Source organism: Natrix helvetica (assembly GCF_964273705.1).
Source record: "Natrix helvetica genome assembly, chromosome: 1".
NCBI lineage: Eukaryota > Metazoa > Chordata > Lepidosauria > Squamata > Natricidae > Natrix > Natrix helvetica.
In genome coordinates, this window is record NC_138548.1 from 178939464 (window position 1) to 178963974 (window position 24511).

General features: G+C 34.8%; 1 protein-coding gene across 2 annotated transcripts; it reads right to left on the reverse strand.

Annotated features, from left to right (window-relative positions):
* Positions 1 to 87: 87 nt before the first annotated feature.
* Positions 88 to 21646, reverse strand: GTF3C3 (general transcription factor IIIC subunit 3). Of its 2 annotated transcripts, none has more exons than XM_081934438.1 (19): positions 21338 to 21646; positions 19845 to 19947; positions 17339 to 17514; positions 16871 to 16994; positions 14785 to 14976; positions 13127 to 13292; positions 12003 to 12150; positions 11206 to 11278; positions 10564 to 10638; positions 9407 to 9510; positions 7829 to 8000; positions 6163 to 6365; positions 5867 to 5968; positions 5498 to 5624; positions 5009 to 5246; positions 4309 to 4499; positions 3642 to 3766; positions 2195 to 2347; positions 88 to 858 (listed from the first exon to the last, which is right to left on the reverse strand). In XM_081934438.1, exons 1-19 carry the CDS (start codon positions 21437 to 21439, stop codon positions 736 to 738), a joined length of 2697 nt encoding a protein of 898 aa, XP_081790564.1. In that variant the 5' UTR covers positions 21440 to 21646; the 3' UTR covers positions 88 to 735. The 2 variants fall into 2 exon arrangements, with proteins under 2 accessions (XP_081790564.1, XP_081790563.1); XM_081934437.1 differs by having other exon boundaries at positions 17339 to 17517.
* Between the last annotated feature and the right edge of the window lie 2865 nt (positions 21647 to 24511).

The window sequence follows — 24511 nt, forward strand, 5'->3', positions numbered from 1 at the left end:
AGTTACTTTAGATCGCTACATCTTTATAATGAATTAATTTTCAATAGGTTGTTAAATGTAAAGAAATAGAACTTGGTCTAAAGAACCTGATTTTGGCCTTTGTTTTATTATCATATCCAGAAATTAACGAACAGTAAAACAGTTTCTCTTCTGTCTCCTTTTTAAATAAGAAAAACACGCATAACAATTCGAGTCTTCATTTCTTCCAAATGAAGAAGCAGAAGTTGCTAAGAATTCATGATTCTTATAAACAATCATGTACTGTAATAGAACAAGAGACATGACAATCCCAACCTTGGCCTAAACATTGGTATTGTAAAGGTAAGTAAGAGCCAGTACTTTTCTGGACTAGGTTTTGTGTATCAAAAAGCTCTGAATGTTCTTGATTCCTGTACAGATTCAAATTGGTCATTGGTTAGACGGTTAGGATTAAGTTTCCCAAAGGAAAACAGCTCAACCTTCAACTCTATCAAGAAAGTTCTTAGACTTCTTCTATCGAGGAAGTTTTAAGTCGTCTTGTATTTCTCATTCAGTTTTAAGGAGAATCAGTGTGTTGAATTATATAATTCAAAGGCTGGAGTCCATTCATGATGTCTCTGTCTTCACCATTCTTCCATCAGTCTCTTCCAAGTCTTCCCATAAAAGCAAAAAGCAGATGTTGCTTATAGAGAGCTGCTTTTCGTTTAGAATCAAGGAAAGGAATTCATCTCACTGACCAAGTGTATAACTTTGTCCTCATACAGTTCCATATGTATACAACAGTTTGCGAGCCATTCGAGTATTTCCACTGCTCTGATAAATGAGCGACAAATTGAAAGCGATATCTTTTTGTAAGTCTGTCTGGTCAGCTTCTATTCCCTAGTTTAAAAGAGAAAAATCTCTTTTAACAAGTCACAAAATACCTTTTCCCCAGAATTCATATACATAAATTCATATATATATATATATATATATATATATATATATATATATATATATATATATATATATATATATATATATATATATATATATATATATATATATATATATATATATATATATATATATATATATATATATATATATATATATGAATTTAAAATTTATTTTTGCAAATTTTAAAGGAAGTTTAAAAAGAAAGTTTAAAAACTAATACAAACTAAGAAAAATAAAAATACAGAGAAAGCTAGAAGTGCAAGAAAGGAAAAAAGGAGACAAATAGAAAAGAAAAAGAAGTTACCAATCTGCTTTACAGCAGTTATACATAGAATTATAACTCTACTCTTATTCTATGATTACAACATGGAGTCTCTTCTTTATATAATCTATCTAATCATCAAAACCATAAATTATGAGTTGATTTTTTTCTATTTATGGAAAAAGTATATAAGCAGTTTCCAGTCAGCAACAAACATAGACATTGTCTTTCCCTGAATCCAAATCTTTAGAATAGTTTAATTTTGAAAAAAAAAAAATCCTGCATATGGAAATGTAATGTGGCAATTACGTTTTCTGGAATCTTCTGAAACAACTATAAATAAGAGATAAATCTCATACTTCAACACATTGCAAATTGACTATATTCTGCTTGTTCTTTTCAAAGGTTTTAAATGGCATGCAACTATGCTTGGAACAGTAATAAAATACGATGGTTTTAGTAACAATTTTTTTAATTTTCAGGGCAGAGTTTTGAATCATAAATGCTATGTGGGATAGGTCAGAGAAGGCAAAACAGGCTCCCTCTAAACATTTTGGGGAATTGTCATCAGCATTATCAGGAAAACCATAAATACTTAAGACATGAAAGGGAAGAAATTTGGCACTGGATATGAATGGCCAAATTGAAACTGTGGATGATTGTGGGGGGTATTCCAACTGAAAGGACAGCTTGTCAAATGCTGATTTGTTGTTACTGCTTTTCATCAAGAAGGCCATGACATTCACTTTATAAAATATCTATGGTTTTAACTCTCACATGTTTAAACTAACAATACACATGAGAGTTAAAACCATAAATATTTTATAAACACCTTTGCATTACTATCCAAAGATGCCAACATGGATATGCATGTTCTGTTTTTTACTGGTGATGAAAACAGAATTGGAAAGGGGAGATACAGGAACATGTGAGCCTATAATGGGTGGCACTTTGTGAGAATTTTCACGTGTCTTAAACATTCAAATCCTAATCAAATGCTGTTCCACACAGTACCTCTAGGACCAATGGAGGTAATTCCAGGGCCTTTTTGTAATAGTGAATAGCAAGATGTACTAATCCCAGTTGATGAAGGGCACGTCCTAAGTTGTAATAAGATTCTTGACAAGAACCACGAAGGCTCAGGTACCGTTGCAGGAATGAAAACCCCTAAATACAAAAGGAAAACTTCACTATTGCAAAAATTAAAAATAACAAGTTAACAATTGAGACATCAGAAGTAATACTGTCAGACTGAAATTCACATATGGCGACCATTAAATACAGTAAAATATCTTACATTAATATTATTCCATATGATACACTAGGGAAGCAAAAGCTGGGCTTTGAAGAAGCAGGCTAGGAAGAGAATTCATGCTTTAGTGTTGGAGGAGACTTCTGAGAAACCAAAGACAGCCAAGAAAGCAAATAGTTTATCGGACAATCAACCCAGAATTGTCTTTCGAGTCACAAATGATGAAGCTTAAATTACCTTACTTTGAACATACTATGTGAAGACCTAGCTCTCTGGAAAAGGGTTTTGGGAAGGATGGAAGGAAACAGAAGAGACCCAGCAGTATCAAGAAAGTCTTATGTGCTCACTAAGGAGTTGACACCAACTTGATAGCATTTAATCAGTCCCCACAACGATGTACATAAATATTCCACAAAACATTTTGCAATAGTAAATCTCCCACCAATAAGACTATTAAACTGCATTAGTTTATAAGTCTTGGAAAATGTGGATAATAAAACAATAATGGGATTAATTGACAGATATTGTTGGTGTCAGCATTCCAAATATCATCCAGAATTAAATCAGCGTTCAAGGCAGAGCTTTCCTCAAAGTTCCAATTTATTGAGAGACATGTTGCTACATCTGGGAAACCTGAATCTGAAAGCTTCCCGGGGTTCCCACCCAGTTGAAAGTTCATGATCTTATCCCCACACCCACAAGCCAATCACATGGTCCAATCTTCCTCTGCCACGCTGGCATTCCCACCCATCCACTTCCGGTCAGGTGCAGAGACAAAAGATGACCTTGATTTCTAGAAAGGATTTTTTTATTTTGAAAACAACCCATTCTACACCTGACTATTCCCCCTCCCATTTCCCCACTAATGAAACAGCATAGTAAAGAAAGAGAGAGAGTGTGGCAGGCCAAAGATCCTAAAAGGAACCGGCTGCAGGCCTGATAGTTGGTTAATTATCTTTTCTTCTGAAACATTGCACCAAAAGGAAAAACAAAATACACATTCCCAGTACGACTGGTAATACTGATTAACCTGCTTACAACCCAGCACCACATAAAAGATGTTTCATGCAACATAACCTTTACAAGAACATCTGGATTATTTTTACGGTCAATTCTTGAAGACTTGCCTAAATAAATTTTAAAGGAATTTCATACCATTTAAGATGAGGTAAGGGTGTGTACATGAAAGTTGTGACAAAGACAACGCACCTGTATTATGAGGGCATGCCTTTTTAAAACATATTTCTGAGATGCCATGTGGATGAAAATCAAGCCTATGCAAAGACTGTACAGGGGCTCATCTGGGTTAGTACGGAATGCTTGTACATATTGCCCTGCAAAGAAACAAGCAGCGAAGATTTTGGAATGTCGTGTATCACTGCATATATTTTACTGAAAAAGCTTTCAAAACAATTTAAACCAGCAGTACATCTATGGACCATTTTATTTTTTGAAGTTAAAAAAAAAGCTGCTTTGGGCCAGTGGGCATGTCTGAAATTTTGACAGAATGGCTGTAGTTGTGTTTGCCTATCGTTAATGAGTAGGAAAACTCCACTACATATGGGCAAGATGGGAATGATAAATCACAAAGTCCCCGTTTATCACAAGGCATGTTGATGCAGTTGCTGTTCATTACTTATGCCCAAGGATGCCCTCTGCTGTTTCATCATAGTTTGGCCTTCGCTCGGGTGAAATTGTATAATCCAAAGCATTGGTTGCAGCTATTCTCCTATTTTGTTTTTGCAAAATAGTAAAAGCACAACTTATAGTATTCCAGTTTCATATGACCTATCAACAAATACACAAGGCATAATTCTACATACATCGTCACACACTGCAATTGCAATTTTTAAATTAATAACAGTAAGAAACATACCAAGGGCATGCTTGAAACAACCGGATACAAAAGCATTGTGGCCATTTAAAACGCACAGCGCGTGATTGTCTGGGTTCTTCAACAGTAATCGTAGACAGAAGCGATGGTGCCGGACATCTTGGGAATGCATGGTGATTTGGTTAAAGATATTCCAAAGCTGAGGCTTACTGACATGTTCCATTACCATTATCCTACAAAAGAAACAGGTGCTTTTCAGATTGCTTGCAAATGATAGAAAAGATCAGTCTACAAACACTGAGGATAGCCGTGTCATCTAGTCACAAGATGGCCTCTTCCATCCTTTTTGTGTATCTCCTATAATGAGCATGTTCCACACGGAGGCTCAATTCACAGAATTACACTCAAAATAAGGCAACCTCAGACCACTCGCCACTATATTGCTTGACCTAAAACTAGTCTCTTTCAACAGACAAAATGCATCACTAGACCCTTCAACTAAAATTATTATTTCACCAACACTAAATTTATTTAACTCTGCAGGAGGAGGAGGAGGAGGAGATGAAAATATGGCATTCTGAAGATATGGTGCATAGGTAGGTGGTTTGCTTGAGGTGAGTTCTCAGTAGAAACAAAAGATCTAAATTATCTAGAAAAATACAATATCAGTAACAAGGTTTTAATTTAAAGAGATATTGAAATGATTTTGCCTTAACCCAATGTGATTGTTGGAATGACCCACCTGATATAATTATAAGCTTTTCTAAAATTCTTGTCTAAAACTGCTGCCGAGAGACCAAAGTATTCCAGTTCTTTGCGCTTCTGCCGATCATCATAGAATGAATAATATTCCAAGGAGGAGTCCACTAGCAGTTCTGCCTCCTTGTATCGCATAAGGTTACACAATGCATAGATTGCCTTAAGGAGAAGGTTCCACCAATCCTCTTTTGTCAGAACACTTGTAAGCACCAAAAATATTGCTAGAGTCAACCATAAACTACAGTTAATTTTTATACAGACCAGAACATAAAACTAAAACATAACTGAAAACATTAATAAAAGTCTGAAGTAGAGGTTAATATGTGGATTTAATAAAACCGAAGGAATATCAAAAAGCCTATTATCACTGAAAAATTTGCTCAAAGCGTATTTAACAAAGGCCAGGTTATCAACATTTATAGACTGCAGTAGACAACTGTTTCCACAATTTGAACAATTTAAATTGTCTTACCTTTCTTTGTTGTTTCTTGGTCATCATTATCAGAGATTTTATCTCTTGAAACTTTTATAAGATAGAGATGTCTTTCTCCCGATTTTGAGCTAGATATTAAACATACCTGAGCTCTGTTCATGGCTACCTGCAAGTTGAACATTTAAAACACATCTGAAAAAAGAAACACCTTACAGTAGCCCATTAGAACAGCCTTAGCATGAATATTGGTATCTTCTGTAACCACTTAAGAAGTATTCTGAAATACTACATTGGGGACCAAGTAATCAGGGAAATTGTTGGGTATTAGAATCCTAGTCTTTATCATTAAACTAGATGATAACGAAACACATGAGCAGGGTGACAGAAGAGGTATAAAAATTAACTTACCTTTAACAGCATGGCTAACATGGTGAGCAAAGAATCTACATAACCATACATGTTGCCCTGAGAGAACAGCAATGTTGATCGATGAAGCAGCAATTTTAATTCCTAAATACAGAAAATTGGGTTACAAAGGCAAGAACTTTAGCTGCTTTCTATCTGGATCCCAGATCTTGGAAAAAGGCAACTATTCCCTCCTGACATTTTTTTTCATTCCAGCATCTTGTTTCATTCTTTGAGCAATTTAGCCCTCCCATCTCAAGACTTCAGAATAGAGTTCACACCATAAGATAAATGCTTACTTGCTGAGCAGCATTGGCATCCTGTGCCAGGGTATCTGGATCATACATGGGCTCAAGTGCTTCTAGAGCTTTCTCAGGCCGGCCCAATTGCTGTTGTAGGGTAGAGAGAGAGATCCTTGCATCCAGATGCAAAGGGGTAAGGTCAACCACTTTGGCATAACTCTCTGCAGCACGATCTATATAGCCCAGCGCTTTCAAGCATTCTAGCAAGGAAAGGACATTTTTAAAATAGTTTGTGTTCTGAAGAGGTAGCACAGAATTTTTAATTTCATTTAATTTGTCATACAAGAATTTCTTTAAATCCCGTCTATAACTTTCAGTTTCCACAGCTAAAGTGGTCACAAATATAATTAACACCTATGATTCTACACATGGACACTGCTACTGAATGCCTATCTCTTATCTTAGAAGAAGGGAGCCAGACAAAACATGGGCACCATAGGGAAGATGTTAGTGGGAGTTAGGGATTGTAATAATTAAGAAACATGAGTATAGGTAGGTAGGGGGGGGAGCTATGCCCATCGATCTTGTTTCTTAAAAAATACCATACAGGAGAATGATGAGACTCCAAAACATTATCATTAAGGAACTGCAGTTCACTTGTTACAGCCTCATGCACATTACTTAAAGAGAACAAGTGATGTTCATTAATATGACACACCTCAGCAATCAAAAAGTTATAGGTTCTAAGCACTTTATGGTACCTCAGTATGTCTTCCACTGTTTTGTAAAATAAGTTAGCATTATTATATACTAATAAATAGAAAGAATGACTACCGTCACCTGCTAGGTTTATGAACCTGAAAAAAATCTGAACCTGGGCAGCTTGTTTTTAGACACTAATTTGAACTTAGTTCAATAATCAGGTACATTAATTACTAATTATAAATAATAACAGACATACATACTTCAATTATTTTGTTCCAAGGAATAGTTAACAGACCAAAAATCAAGTCAAGAGATAATAGAATTTAAGATGTCGAAGTTTCAGGGTTGTCAGAGCTTTTAAGGGCACATATTGCTGAGAAGCCATAATACAGCGTTTCAATGGGGATCGTTTTATTACGTAATTAAGGGCTACATAACATGCTACTTGTAATGCCCCATTCAGTCCAACTGTAAATACAACTATAATGGCTGGGCTGATGTGCCCTTAATGAGAGCAACAAGGCTTTTTTGATATCATGGGCAATTTACAGAACAGGCAGATAGAAGTTTTTAACAAGTCTATTTTGCTAGGGGAAAGCAGAGGGAAGTACATGGGACACATTTATTCTCTAGTTTTAACTAACATTTATTTTGGGTGTGTGTATTTTAGTACACTTAGGAATAATATTTTGTTAAAAAATTGCAGCTTTTCTCCAATATTATGTTTTAAATAAACGGTCTTTCAAAATTGATTGATGCATACATCTAAAAATCGTGTCCATAATCAAGTCATAAATAATATGCAAATGTACAACATATGCACAAAAATGTATATGCATGTTTAGTGCCAAGAAAATCTAACATCCCTTTGAAAACACATGAATAGAGTCCCATTCAGATGTCCCCTTGGGGTAGTTCCCAGCAAAGTGCACACTCAATTGCAACTTTAAATTATGAAATGCAATGTGTGTTACTGAGCCAGAAAATAACTTATCACATATTAGGAGGAAGTAGTTACCTGCATGTCGGAGCCAAACAACAGCTAAATTGTATCTTTCAGAGCACACCAGGGAACTCAGGAGGGGGAGGGCTGAATTGTATTCTCCAACATCAAGAAATGCTTCTGCAACATCAAGATACAAATCTCCCATATCCTCAGGATTCTGCTCCACTAAGATAGTCAAAAGGAACTTGCAAAGAAGAGCAAAATTAAGAATACAACTAAAGAAACAGATTTGTTGCTTCTTAAGTCAGGAACACTAAGCAGAAGAGTTAAGCTTGTATCTTCTTGAAACATTAGAAAAAACATGTATGTATGTATGTATGTATGTATGTATGTATGTATGTATGTATGATAAACACCAGAGAATTTGGAAGACATTAAGCTTGGAAGGCTGCAGGTTTGCCCTAACAATTTCTAAGCCAAATATTACTATTAAAGTATCCTAGCTTTAAAGATACTTTAAAAAATGCACAACATATGAATTATTCCTACAGTGCCTCTAATCAATCTAAAAAGGGAAATTCTGGTTCACTTTTCACTAGTCAAGTCTTTAGACTCTGCTTCCAGGGACTGCCTACTGAGCTAGACGTAGTTACTTTTATAAATAATAGTACTGTAACGGGAACATAAAATGGTTTTCTATGGAATTACACTATGTTGGATTTGACGAGATGCATAAGCATGTTTTTTGCTTAAGAGACCCACTGAGGATGATTCTGGTTTTGCAAATATTAACCCAACTCACAAATTTCATAAACTGATTCCCTCCCAAGCCCATGCTAATTCAAACTTTCGCTCTTAATATTTTTAACTGCAAACTAATCGAGGTAATAAGTTTAGAGATATTGAAAATTAGAAGCGAATATACTTCAACTTTTAGATTTGTATAGCCAGATGGAATACCAACGCAGTATCAAAAGTGAAATGCCCCAAATTCTTAGTGTAATAAAATATATACAAATATGGGCATATATAAATTACTAGCCTTAGACAACTCCTGTGGGCTCTCCATATGTGTGAGTTTCTAAGCTGCTCCAATGATCTAATTCTCCATTTCTAATGGAGAAAGAAAAGGTTCAAGAAGTCATCCTAGTGGATCTAGCTCTCCCTATGGATTTCATTCTTCCTTGCCCACCAGATCCCTTTGGAGAGTCTGGTCTTTCCCACACCAGCTCCAAACCTGAAACAAAGTCTGTATAAGTGTATCCTACAGTTTGTAGTAATTGGTTCTTGAATTCCCACTCATTCCAGAGAGATCCCTACAAGAACTCCCCGGAATTGCCTGACTTGTTTCTATGTAAAATTATAGTTTACCACTAGAACATTTTAAAAAAGAAAAGGTAGCTCAGGGTTTACTTAAATGTCTGCTTTTTCAAGAGCAACTCCATAAATACACATAGCAAACTGAGGGGTTTTCAATTTCTCAGGCATACCACTTTTTAAATGGAAAAAAAGGGAAAACTCCTTAGTTTAATTAAAATTCTAAATTGGCTAGTACAGACTTTCGAGTTCATTCAGTTTTTGCTTCAACAGAATACAATTAGATTGTGTATTAAATTATTTATATTTTTCTTTATTTGGTTCTTGACTTACATTGAGAGGCTCCAAGATATTCAGGTGAATCAAACACACCATGAATTTCACAGTGATATCAATGGGAACACCATCAGGTATAGAGCATGTAATTTTTTCTGAAGCTAGAAAATAACAGCATAATTACATTTTCTAAATATTTTACAACATATCATGTATATTTTTCAACTACTTTCTCCAAATAAATACAGGCAGTCCTTATTTAATGACAATTCAGCTGTCAAGCAAAGCAGTCACTAAGTGAAACCACGACTGTGGTTATAATTTTACTTCAGCTTTCCCTTGCTTTACAGACCTGTGAAGATCATAAATGTGAAGATTAGTCACAAAGTTACTTTTTTGTCACCAGCGTAACTGGAAACAAGGCAGTCACTAGAATGAGGACTACCTGTAATCCACAATTTCAAAGGGGGAGTTTTGAACCATTAATAGATTTTATTTCTGCACACAAAAATATGTTTTTCATAAAAGATACATTTGTCTCAGAATAAATGTGAAAGAATTCAATCTGTAGCAAGAATAAATATTCAAACACAGGAATGCATATTTTATTCGTTTTTCTTGTATGTGCATTTATCCAATTTTTATTTATTTCCTCGTTTTCCCAATATAAGGTGATGTAAAGAGGAAAGGAAAACAAACGACATTCACAAAGCATGTTCCATACAGTTAATAGGATTAGACACACTGACATACAGTATTTGCAATGTCCTTTTCTGAGCTTTGAAGCAGGTGTTCCTACGTTGTCTAAGTCTTAATATATAATTTGCCCATATCCTCTGATTTTGTTAATATTGGAACAAACCTATAAAATATCTCAGTGCTTATTTTGAGGCTGGATGACAGTGTCTGGAGGATTATAATCCAGCAATTTTTAAACAATTCAATGCAGCCTTTTCTAACTTTCATGGGGCACAGCAGAAGGAACCAGCTGGCAGGACTGCATGTGGAAAGCTAACCTTAATAAACGTATTACAGACGTGAATTTATGGAGAGAAAGAGGGCTGAAAAATGAAAATAAAACAATCTGCTTACAGCAACAAGAACCAGCTGCTTTTACTTATACAGTGCCACTATTATGTCCAGGTATTTATATCCTGAGAGATGCTCAAATTGCTCATCTCAGCAATTTTTAAGATGCAGAATTGCATACTCACATGCAGAATTGGTTCCAGGCACATATTCTTGCTGATTAATTGTTGTTCCTGGATCTTCCTGACTTTCCATTGCCTCTACCATGGAACAAGAGGGAAGAACAGGAAAAAGAAAGCATATACTGAGCTTATGAAAATCATTCAATAAATATAAAATTACGCCATATAAAATTACTCATCAATAGTCTTTTATCAATGAGCACATAAAGGAAGAGGGGAAGAAACCTATTTACCAAACCACCTGAAGGTAAGACAAGAAACAATGGATATAAACTAATCAAGGAAAGAAGCAACTAGAACTAAGGGAAAATTGCTAACGAGTGAGAACAATCAACCAATGGAACAAATTCCCTTTGGAAGTTGCAGGTGCCCCATTACCGAAGGCTTTTAAAAAAAAGACTATTTCATTTATCAAAAATAGTATAAGTTTCCTGCATGCATAGAGGGTTGGACAAGATGACCTCCAAGGTCCCTTCCAACTCTGTTACAGTTATTTATAAAGACTACGTGTATTTATTATTAATTACTATATTGGCAGGAAAGAGTTAATAGCACATTTCTAATAACATCAGAAAACCTGACTATTTCAGAAGATTAACTGTTCCACAAAGAGTTCAACGCAATGGTCCTCAATCACTCTAATACCGTTTTTATCCGCTGAAGAATCTTTTTCTGCTTCTTGCTTTTCGAGTACAATTCCTGAACAGTCTGTAATAACCTAAAAGGAGGAGAAATGATTTTGGTTGTCAAGGAAAAAAAATGAATGAACCTAGAAAAGGGCGATTTAAGAAGAAAAGTACTGAGAACTAAGAAGTAATTTAATGATTCAAAGCAGCAAATGACACAGAGTCACTACAGGGATGAAATAACTCAGAAAATATGGGGAAGGTCACTGAGTGCTGCCTAACGGGAAAAAATTAAAAGAAGATGTAAGAAATATGAAGTCCCACCACTTCCTCCCTAGCAATAGCATAAAAGCAACATAGTTGTATAAAGATCACTAGCACAAGTTCACTTCAGCATAAAATATGGCTCTGGCACACTCAATTTATCTCCAAAGAAAAGTTAATCCTGACCCGTTAATTTGGATAAGAGGACAAAGACAAGAGCTTTAGAGCAACACAGAATGTTCTAATTCCAGAAAATGACAACTCATCCAAAAGCAGAACAAAAGATCTTCTCTGTTTCTCTCTATATACTGAGACTCTCTGGTCCAGAGAGCTGGGAGAAGCTGATATTCTGCGTGCAACTTGGGGAGACATACTCTTTTCAACAACTATTCCTCTGGAATCTTCATAGTAAGAGGCAACTCAACAACTGGTAGAAGGGCAATCTTAATTCCTTGAATAACAGTATTAGAAAGTGCACCTCTTTATGCATATGCATTTATATACTCATTATATTATAAACAGACAGCAATTAGATTAATTTAATATGCTTACTGCTAATGCTTTATCATACTGCTTGTTGGAAATATACAGCTCTGCAGCTATATTAACGTCTTCCATGGATACAAGGCTTTGATGTTTCATAAAAGCTTCTTCCATTATCTCAATAGCAGCAGTGATATCATTTGCTTCATAATAACTTCTGTGGAATACATTAGTAATTGGGTAGTAGTAAATGTAAATAGTAATACATCTTCTGCATTAAAAATACACAGATTATTACAATATTTTCTGGGCAAGAAGAAAAACAATAATCCTCATTGAAAAACGTGATTTATTATTGTGAATATCAAAATCATGGTACTTTTGTATTTGTAAACTTAAAAGCAAGTCATGATTCTTCAACTCATAGTTTATAGGTTTTATCCAAAATCAGGTTCAGCAAGAAAATTAATGTAATTTCACCAATATACAACCCATTCAAGAAGCTGTGGTTGATCTGATTGATGATACCCTGGTGAAACCCAAAATTCTAAATCATGATAATTAGTCTAAAGCCACAAATTTGTAAACCTTTGCAAAATGTAATTATCAAAAGTGAAAGCAAAAACCTTAGCATTCTTTCTTACAGCCAATACCAAAGAAGGAGATAGTGATAATAGATCAGCCTAGAGCAAAGCTAGCTGAATTCATACCTCTCTAAACTATGACTTGAGATAAGGGGTGATCACAATCCATGGGCTTGGCACCCGCTTTGTGATGTCGCAACATCCTGCGGTCATGTGATTGCCATCTGTAATCTTCTTTGCCAATTTCAAACAAGCAAGCCAATGGGGAATCTGGCAGAAGTCACAAATAGCAACTATGGGATGTCTCACTTAACTCAGGATGATTTTTTTAACAATGGCAATTGGGAGTGCCAGAATTTCCACTGCTAGGAAGTGGAATCACATGATGTTGCATTCTTTTACTGTCTGTGGAGCAATGGAAATTTTAGTCTCATTGCTGTTAAGTGAGGACTCTCTACATTCCAAAGCATCCAACCAATCATAACATATCATTTCTGTATCCTGCAATTATTAACTATACCAACAAGTAGAAGAAGAAAAAAACCCTACTCCATTAGAAGCTGGTGTTCCATTTCAGTTCAGCATGACTAAGTGTTCCACTCTACTTACTTGGCCATATCTCTTGCTAAAAGCATAAAGCGTTCACCATCAAAAGGAGTCAGAAGATTTAAAATACGTCTGTAGCCATCCATTGCCAGTTTGTGCTCCCCTAACTGTTTGTAGAGATTTGATCTCTCCCACAAATAACGCACGTTAGTAGCATCATACTTCAGAGCTATAAAAATGGAAGTGGTATGATAAATCATTTTGATATTTGTAATTATTGGACACAATATACAAATATATTCAATAGAATAAATAAAATATAAATGTCTCATCCTGAAAGTCATCCTTGGATGAAATAAAAAAAATTCTGAACACTGCATAGATTATCATAACATACATTTTCAAAATATTTTATTATATAAAGATAAGATGGAGGGAATAAGTTAGTAAATTAAATGGAATTAGGATTGATTTTCTATTGGTTTGGCCTATGTAATTTTAAACATAGTTCCAGTGCATTGTTTTGTTTATATAAAGTGGGTTTAAAAATGGGTCTTTTTCCATTGTTTTTATTTTTAAAGATTAAGTAATTCTTAAAGCTTATAAAATGAATAAGCTTATAAGCTTATAAAGTGAATTTGAAAGTATGTACTTATATATTAAAAGAAAGTTTTAAAAGATGTATTAGAATTTATTTCAGTTATAAAAATGATATTTTTAAAGAAATATTTAGTGTGTTAAAATGAATATAAAACTTACTTTTAAAGTTAAAAACTTGAAAGGAGTATAGTGGTTGTCGTTAATATAAACAATGATAGTAGAATGATAAATAATATGTGTAAATAGAAATATATATCATTTTTCACAACAGGAGAAAAAATGGATTTAGTAAAAATGATGAGATAAACGAAGATACTTTATTTAGTCTTGTTCTATTGGAATATTGCTTCTGGTTTTTAGATTTGGAATAGGAAAAAAAATGAATTTCAGAATTTAGACTAAAGATTTTATAATAGTGTAGTTATAAGATTGGCTTATAATAATTATAGGTAATGTAAACAGTTGAGTTCTAACCGTATTAATATTTTACTATTAGAAAGAGTCCACACTTTTTTCTTTTTTTCCACCCTGCATTCACCCTTTATTATTTTCATTAAATTTTATGCTGTAATAAATCTTAATAACACTTTTTAAAAAGAAAACGTTGATTTTAAAATATACTTCACTTGCGCTATGCTATAAACAGAATGCTAGATGGCCATGATAAATTGGTATTATTCCTCAAGTCAGTTGTTATATTTCATTTCATATTATCTGCTACATCTTTGTGACATTATAATTTAATATTCTCCCATATAATTTCAATCAGAGTACTTGAAAAGCTTTCTAGAAGAATACTGGCAAGCTATCATATAGCTTTTGAAAACTGTACACATTTTATCTCCCATATCAGGATCATCTATAACTTCGTACAAAATCAATTTCCCATCTTGATTTGGTATGTCATAACAAAAGGCAAGGAGATTGTAAATATACTATGTCTAAATATTTCAACAAATTAATTTATGAGATGCCCATCAAAATCAGCTGAATGAAATTAGGTTCAGTAAATACAAAGACTAATCTGTAATGAAAACAATATCTTGACACTTGCTGCAAAATGAACAGTAAAGCAAGTGCAGTATCATTAAATGATCTACTATGATAATTAATTTGTTTACCTTTCGAATAGCAAAAGACAGCCTGTTTAATATTGTCTTGCTCAAGTGACATTTCAGCTAGCCTGACCCACTCCTCTGTGTCACTGGGATTTAAGTGAGCAGCAATCAGTTCAAACTGCAAGGATTTTTCCATATCTCCTTGGTCTTCATAAATCATAGCAAGAGTAGAGAATGGCTCATAAGCAAGTGGAGCTATTGGATGTCAAAAGAAAAATGGGTTACAATTCATAATCATTTCAATAAAAATACTTACATTTGTACATGCTGCACCTAGCAACAATAATCATTCGAAAGTGTTTAAAGGCAGATTAGCAGCTCATTTCTGAATATAATGCAAAATACTGTTTTTGACCTGTAAAAGTGTAGCAGCTTAGACTGGAAGGAGCATGAGAAGGATTTCCTGCATGACCCACCCAACTGTTAAGTTCTTACTGTGAGACCCTGCTTTGGATGCTGTAGTCTAGAGAGAAGAGAGATAGAGAAATTGGGATCTTTTTCAAACTGTCTTCCATGACGCAAAAACAGCAGCATTTGAATTGGCTTTCCCCCGTTTTGTCAAATTTTAAATTATTTGACTGCCATTGATGATATTATGTTGGGCAGCTTTTAATTAAAAAAAGCAAAACAAAAGCATAATTCAAATATGGGAACTTTTTAAAGAAAAAGAAGCAGTTTATTTATTACAAATATCTGAAGGCTTAGGGGGAAATGTGATCTTTTCCCATTTTTCCCCTAAGTTTTTTTCCCCTCCGAAAAAAGGAAAAGACTAAAAAAAATAGCCTTCAGTTATTTGAGAATTGTAATGGGAAAGCTTTTATCTAGCACTATAGTTCCTATATTAAAGAGGACAAAGAGTGCAATACAGCATGATGCACTAAAGTAGAAAAGAAAGGATTCAGTTGTCTTTATCTGACTTTTTGTCTAAAGATCAGTTGATCTGCTCTTAATAAGGCTTCAAATAAAACTGTTTTATTATCCTGCTGGTTTCCTACTTCAACTTCTTTTTCTAATTTACAATCTGGCAAAATTAAGAGAATCTAGATGTTTTGGAGTTTCATAGATTGTAGATCTCCTTATAGTGAATATTCAAAACATTTTTAACAAAACACAATTAGTACATGTAGTTACAGTATTGTCTGGCTTAATTATTCTTTTACATTTAATTGCTATGCCAAATACAATTAATATAAAACTAACTTAGGCTGTTCATATTTTACTGCAGATTGTTAAAACAGCAAAGTGAACTTAAATCAGTAGAGGCTAATATAAAAATAAATACAATATAAATTTTAATTTTCTCTAAAATTTCCATTTTAAAAAAAGCAAAACATTTTCTGTGCTTTAAAAATGTCCAGCAATGTAACATTTCCATGCAAGCATAGCCAAAGCAAAAAGTGGCCATACATCAAGTTTAAATAATACATTTTTAAAACCATATATCTATTTATTTCCTTATGGGTTTATTTCTTCTATTCCTGAAAAGAAATGTTAAAAGTAAACTTTTCAAAGCTTGGCAATAGCAGATTGAGAGTGTAAAGTGTTCAGAAACTATGAATAGCTTACGTTTGTGCACCTATGCTACCATACAACACTAATGTAAGCAAAATATCAGTGCTAGAGCAAAATGGCTTTGAATTACATATTTTCTACATTGGGAAAATTTTAAGAAGTTGCGAAGAAACCAGGACAAAGTGTAGTTTAAATAAAAACACAGAAGAGTTGCAAGGTCAGCTCTATAATGACACACTGAACTGTCTTGTATTGGTGTTATGTGTCCCTTCTATTTATTCTCACCCTGTTTTCCTGAAAATAAAACCTCCCCGGATAAAAAGCCCAATCGGGCTTTTGAGCGCATGAGCTAAAATAAGCCCTCCACCGAAAATAAGCCCTCCCCAAAAATACTGCAACACAGGTGCAGCCCTGAGGTGACCACACTCACCGCCTCTTGCACCTCAAAAATAAGAAGACCTCCCCAAAAATAAGGCCAAACGCTTATTTCAAGGGTAAGAAGAAAATAAGACCGTGTCTTATTTTCGGGGAAACATGGTCAGTAACAAATCTCACCCATAGAAGCATCCAAAGATACCTTGTCTTATTATCTCCATGCACATTAGAATGGCTTCTTCATGTTCCCCTCGAGCAAATCTAATGTTAGCTTCACCCATGAGGCCTCTCAGGGCACGAGGCAATTTACTGCGTGGACGTTTTTCCTAGAAAACAGATTGGTAAGATATTTCAATAAATTCAATTTTTATTACTACTTACAAGGAATATTTTAGTAAGAAATATATTTGAATTGAGGGTGTTTATTGAGCTGTTGATTTAAACTGTTGTTTGTACAATAGCCATGTACATTATTTAATATTTCGTTTATATCAGACATCCACACAGAACCCACATAATCAAATTCTATCATAAATATTTTCAATTAAGCAGCAAGGATGTGCATGCTTCAAAAAGGGTTCATAAGAGATGGTTCAGAATGCACAGGAATGGGAATCCTTCTTTGGGGCAATTAGATCTTTTTTGCTTTAATGACTCTTATATTGCTTGCCTTCATCATTTTCTTAGTCTCTCTATTAAGCACCATCTCTAGTGCAAAAACATCGCCAGCTGTAGGTTGCTCAGAGATCTCCTCATCTTCCTCCTCATCTTCTTCATCATCATCATTCTCTCCCATCATGGAAGCAAAAACTCGATGGACAGATTTACTGATACCATCTGACATCTCTTCTGCTCAGAGAGAAAAAGATTAATAATAATGATTAATCATGAAAAAAGGGGAGGTCATAAAATCATAAAAGTTACCCTCAAAGAAAGAGAGAAGGAATCCCAGTTCAAATAAAGGAAATAACAAGAAGCAAAGGAAAACTGAAGGAAAATTGTAAGTACAGTCATAGTCATATGATTTTCACTTAGCAACTGCTTCATTTAATATCACCTTGTCAGTATCAAAACAAGGAGTACTTGTATTAAAACATAAATGTAATCAAATACTCACAGAATCAATAAGAGTAATTTAATCAAATAAAGTAAAGAGGCAAGATTTTGGGGAGATATCAGGAATTAGCAAGAATCTATAATATTTCATCTTCACCAGTCCTCACCCCAGAAACATGATGGCAAAAATAAAGACAACTATTATTTTGCTTTCATTTCATGTTCGTGCAATATAATTCTTTTGTCATATGTTTTAACTTGAGTTGCATATTTCCCAGAGAATTAGTATTAGTTGGTTGTCCAGAAATGCAATAAATTATAATAACTAATATCAGTTAAACAATAAATTAATGAAAATAATACATTGAAAAATTAATGAAAATAATAAAAAATAAAAATCATTTGAACATGTATAAATAAGTAAATTCAAAAACTCCTTGCATTTGACTTATAGCTATTACCTACTGCTAATTAACTACTGAGCCCACAGTGGCACAGTGGTGAGAATGCAGTACTGCAGGCTACTTCTGCTGACTGCCAGCTGCCTGCAATTTGGCAGTTCAAATCTCACCAGGCTCAAGGTTGACTCAGACTTCCATCCTTCCGAGATGGCTAAAATGAGGACCCAAGTTGTTGGGGGCAAAATGCTCACTCTGTAAACCGCTTAGAGAGGGCTGTAAAGCACTGTGAAGCAGTATATAAGTCTAAGTCTCCCAAAAATCCCTGTTTCTATAGATCATTTTCAGCTAGAGAACAATTAGCCAAGACTTATCTGCCTATAACTATCCACAACCTGAAAGTGGGGAAAAAAGTCCTCCAAATCAATCCCATTACCATTTTTAATTTTTTAATGGAACTATTGTTTCAACAACTAACAGCATTGTTTCAGCATTAGGAAAGCAAAGGCTTTGCAAAAAGATCCAAGTACTCCAAGAATGGAGCAGTAATGTTGAATAATGAATAAATAAATAAATAAATAAATATTTATTTCTTAGCCGCACCCTCTCCCGAAGGACTCGGGGCGGCGTACAATGAAACATATGAAATAAATATGTGGACAAAACAAACATATAACAGAGACATATACCGAGACATACACAAGGAGGAGGTCGGCTGATGAATAAAAAACAATTAGAATACAGTGATTAAAAAACCCCTAAATAATTAAATATAATTAAAATACCCAATTAAAAACCCGTCAGGAGCGATATGGTTAGATCAAAGTTGAGCCAGGCCAGCTACTTGGAATAGGTGGGTCTTAAGCTTATGAAAAACTATAAAATGATGTTTTCCTACTAACAAGGAATTTGAAGTGAGGGAGGACTAGTTTGGCCTAATGGTTAAAGAACCAGACTAGAAATCAGGAGACTAGTCCCAACTTCGGTACAAAGCCAACTGGGTAACTTTGGTCCAGTCACTCTATTTCAACCTATAATCTTGTTGGTAAACTTGAGCAACAAGCGAGTCAGTCAAATCCTGTTGCCACCAATACATCAATACACAGTGCATCTGGGGGTGGGGGTGGAAAGGATCCAAAAAAAGCAGAGCATCCTTCAAAGCACTAGAAAGGGGAGGGGGATTTGAAATGGGTAGGAGGCAACTTTGATTCAGTGCATCCCAAATGATTAGGATTATATCTCCTACCATCAATTATCATTGGCCACAATAACTAAGGCTGATGAGAGCTGAAGGGCAGCAGGTTCCCTTCTCTTTCTATTAATAAAGTGATAAGCTTGAAAAATAATATAATAGAACATCATATTATTAGATCATCACATTTTTTGTATTTCTACACCAACTAGCAGAAACCCTCAAAAATTTTAAATCAAAACCAGAAGGAAGTCGAGTTGCCTCTTGAAAAAGCACGTTTGGGATCTCAAAAATTTCCTACTCTGCGTCAAGATGCTGTAGACTGATCACAAAGGATGTACTGTACATATATGTTTGAATTAAAGCCTATCAAATAATAATTAGTATTAGATACAGATTTCTGAACCTGGGGAAATTTTGATTTATTTTCACTGCAAAGTGGCAGTAAACCCCCATTTTCTAACTTATAAATGTGACAACAAAGCAAAGTTCAGGACAAATGTAAATGAAACAATAAGCCTAAAATATACCTTCTGCTTCCACATGTCCTTGTATTTCAGTACACATTCCTTGCCCAGAAGTAGAGGGGCCATCAAAGTCTTCTGCATTTTCTTCAATGAGTACATTTTGTCCCTGTAAAGATTAAAAAGGAAATAACATTAATTTTATAATGTTACAGGTAGTCCTTTTGTTTAATGATTGTTTGAAGTTAAAGTAATACTGAAAAAAGTGCCTTATGGCCATTTTTCACATACAACCATTGCAGAATCCCCATGGTCATGTGATTAAAATTTGGAATCTTGACAACTGGTGAATATTTACGCCGTTGCAGTGTTCCAAGGTAATGTGATCACCTTTTGTGATAGTCTGGCAAGCAATGTCAATGGGATGGCCAGATTCACTTAACAACCATATTATTAAATTAACAACTGCAGTGATTCACAGTGATTAACTGTGACAAAAAGGGTCATAAAATGGGACAAAACTTACCTAACAACTGTGTTACTTAGGAACAAAAATTTGGGTTCAACTGTGGTCGTAAATCAAGGATTGCCTGTATTGTGAATAGAATATTCTGTACTAAAATTCATATCTGCTTAAGAAAAATGATATATGAAACCTGAGGTTTCATTGTATGACTTATTTTGGAAGAGTTTAACTTTTATGAAAGTTAAATGGTCAACTTTAAAAACAAACTTTAATGAATTATTCAATAGACAACAAAGCTAAATAATGTAAAACAGGCTACGTGTATATGGATAAGAGCATATTATATCATTAACTGGACACATTCCTCAATTGACTGCACATTTTGCAAATGATTTAACAAAATTTGGCTACACTTTGGATAACAGAATCATGTGTATGTTACATTAAACATTCTGAACAGAATTGGTCAGAATGGAACTGTAATTTAAATAAATTAAACCAGTTGAATATGTGCCAGCACAAACTCATAATGTAACACAATGTGTTTTACTGCTATAATAATCCCTTTGCTGTCCCTTTGCTCAAATGTGATTTCCTTGTATTTTGCATTAGCCAAGGGCCCAAAAGCAAAACAATCACAACCTAAACCTTGCTTTTATGTCCCCAACATAAGCAGTAATACTGATAAGTCTTCAAATTCATGAATTTGAAGGGCTGCAAAAATCCGAATTAAACAGCCGGCGCGCACACCGAAAATCCTACTGCATTGCTACCACCTAGTAGTCAGTCGGATTTTTGTGTCCGAAAACGAGCCCTAGGTCCAGCATTTGTTTTTAATTAGGACGAACGAACACCAAGAAAGGATGGATAAGACGTCTGCCATCACGTCCCTTGCGTATCCTAACTAAACGTATTTTTAGGATTTTATGATCCAACATCCTTATTTAAAATGCAAGCAAGATATCGGGTACCTGAGTACATGACACACTACTGAAAATGAGGGGAGTGCGAGCCATAAGACCCCTGACAGACATCATTTTAGACACGAACACGAAGAAAATTGTGAATAACTGCGAGGCAAAAGTGGCCTCACCTTTCTTTCGCAGCTTTTACGCTCCTCTCGGCGACGCTCGAACTCCTCGAAACAGATTTTCCCTTCCAGGTACTCAATTAATTCGGGACTAAACCCCGACATTTTATGCTGCACCGAGGAGCAACCGTAAACCAATTCTCAAAAGCCCTTCCAGCGAACGGCGGGGAACCTATTTTGAAAGGACCGCAATTCCCTCGCCGAAAGGAGTCCGATTACGAATGAAGAGAACCGGAGGCCCGCTGACTTCGCTGCCTACTGCGCATGCGTTCGTGGCTGAGGTTGCTCTACGGAAGGGAGCACTGAGAATTTTTCCCTTTCTTGCTTTCAAGCGCTTAAAATCGGAGGAGGGATTTATCTCTTTAAAGGGGAAGACCTTCAATCAAGTGTTGTAATAAATGGTCATTTTCTGTCATACTATTGTCAGGCAGCTCTGTTGTAACCATGCATTAGTAGTACCATCTTTGGATCCACCTTTTTAATTTTTTTTTGTCAAGAATACGCGACCTGTGCTCGTCCTTGTACTTCATCAGCCTCACTCAACTCGGTTGACTACCGGGAATTCTGGGAGATGTAGTCCAAAAATTGAAGGATAGCGGCAAGTCGCCAAAGTCGTAACACAACAACAGCAGCAGCAGTCTCCTAAATCAGCACTGTCTCTTCTCTGAGTCCCTTTTGGACTCCTGACTTCCCTACAATAGGTAACGGCTAACAAAGTTTAATTACTTTTATATATCTTGTAGTGGAAAAAGAATAAAGATAAGAGGACAAAGTGAGATGCTGGATGAAGTTTGTCGGAAGTGGAAAAGGAAAAACTTTAGTAGAGGCAAAAAACCTTTTTTGGGTGGGAAGGTTCTCACCATTTTTCTGGCAAAAGAAATGCAAAACACTTTCTGGCATCTGGTTTTCAACTTTCACTTGTGAATAACTAATACAGAACCTTTTTTTTTTTAAGACGAGCAAAGTTGCTTCAAAGAATCGAGAAGATAACTTTATCATCCAAACTACAGGAATACTGTTTTCCATCAGGATTATGGATGATCTGCCTTTTTTCACTTTGCTTCTGTGTTGACTACTACAAAAATGCCAGTGATTTGCTTTTAGTTGCATGTGACTTATTTTTTAATGTTTTATTTATTTTGTTTATATAACATAAAAATCAATTTCCATCAAACAGTGTGTGATCTGGGTCCAGTTGTTTTTAAGCAGTCATAATCCATGTATTTGCTATAGTATCCATCACAATAATTTTGATAATAATCATATAATAACAATAATACTTAACATTATCTTCTTCAACAACTTTACACTTAACATTTCCTCTTTTTATGTCTCCTGCTTTCTAACTTCTGTTTCTATTGTCTAGCCATTGATAAAATATGTCCCGTATCAAAAAATATTCAGTTTCTTCTTTATCCTTAATAGTAAGTGTTCATCTATCCGTTTCTGCGCATTCTAGTATTTTCTTAATTACATTCTCATTTGCTGGAGTCCCATCATTGTTCCATTGCTGTGCAAATACAATTCTGGCTGCAGTTAGTATATATAAAACCAGATATATAGTCCTTTTATCATATTTTTCTGGTAGAATTCCCAACAAAAATGTCTTGGTTTCAAGTCTATATTCTGCTTTATCATTTTTTCCAACCAAGTGTGTATTTTCATTCAATAGTTTTAGCTTTTGGGCATGTCCACCACAAGTGGTAATATGAACCAGATGACTGATTACACTTCCAACATTTAGTAGATCTATCTTTACACATTTTTGCTAGTCTTGCCAGTACAAAATGCCATCTATAAAACATTTTATACAAATTTTCTTTATACGTACTTGACATAGTCAATTTAATATTTCTATCCCATAGTTTCTGCCATTTATCTAATTCTATTATTTATTTATTTATTTTATTTGATTTCTAGACCGCCCCCTCTCCCCGAAGGGACTCCATTGAGATCCAAAATTTTTAGCCCAAGCAATTATTGTCTCCTTTACTTGCTTGCTTTTAATCAAGTGACTTATTTTTATGAGTCTTTCTGCAATACTGAATTTAAGTACTATCCACTTATATTTAGGAGTATAGAAAATATTCTAGAATAAAACTTGCTGTCCCTGTTACCATTCACTAACCTGTCTCTATTGTCTTTGTTTCAAATCCAAAATGCTAACAGATTTTATATAGTTTGAAGCTGCCCTTGGATGATTGTAAATAAGGGGAATGAGAGTTATTGTAGAAAAGCCAATTTGGTATAGGGGTTAAGGGCCCTAGGCTAGGCTGTGAGCTAAGCACAAATCCAGTTGGGTGACTTTAGTCAATCACTGCAAACTACTACTGATATTCTTGCCAGAAAAACTGCAACAATCCTATAATCTCTCCAGTTCATTGGAAAGGTCATCTCCAGTTTTTTTCTGCCTCACATCAAAAGTAGTGTTTTCCCACTTGTGCTGGCACAAACAATGATGTTTCGTTTGCTGCATTTCGTTCCATTGCACATATATGTTAAGAGTCCAATGGGTACAGTGTATGCCCTTCCTTCTAGTCATTGGTTGCCATCGATGTAGTCCATGGCATTATGGTTACTCAATTGTTGGTCTTCCCCTGAATCCATGAATTCTGGGACTATATGGTGATGATGGTTTCTTTTCTTCTTTTCTTCTTTTCTTTTTTTTTTTTCTTTTCTTTGGGGGAGAAAGACTTTTTATGCATGGGATAATTTTCTAGATTTGTAATGCATGGGAGGAGACTTTTTATGCATGGGAGTAAAACTGGAGTAAAGACTGTAGTAAACATTGTCCATTCTTTATTAGAATAAGACTGGATGGAGCCAGGATTAAGAAGTATAAAAACTCTTCTGCCAGAGCATGGCCATTATGAGGAATACTTCCCACTATTCCTTAACAAATTCATTTTTCAGTTTCAGTGCCTTGCTCTTTGCTAGCCTGAATCATAAATGTACAATAATAATAAAACTACTAGTAATAAAACTAGTAATAAAGATGTTTTGTTTTGTTTATTTTGAATTGACATTTCTAAAAAATATAATCTACCCTTAAAGTGATAAAACCTATCTACACACAAACATGCCCTTTTTGTACTGAAAAATTGACATGTAATCCGAAGTTTTTGTATGTTTGTGACCGCTGAACCAAATCACGCTGTTTTTAATATTCAATCGTTA

Excerpts from the sequence above, each read along its gene's own strand:
- GTF3C3 (XM_081934437.1), bottom strand. The coding sequence starts at position 21,439 with ATGTCGGGGTTTAGTCCCGAATTAATTGAGTACCTGGAAGGGAAAATC. Across the intron at positions 9,511-10,563 it reads GCCTGGAACCAATTCTGCAT|CTTCAGAAAAAATTACATGC; the intron begins GTGAGTATGCAA and ends GTTATTTTCTAG. Across the intron at positions 3,767-4,308 it reads TTGTTTCAAGCATGCCCTTG|GGCAATATGTACAAGCATTC; the intron begins GTATGTTTCTTA and ends GTTTCTTTGCAG.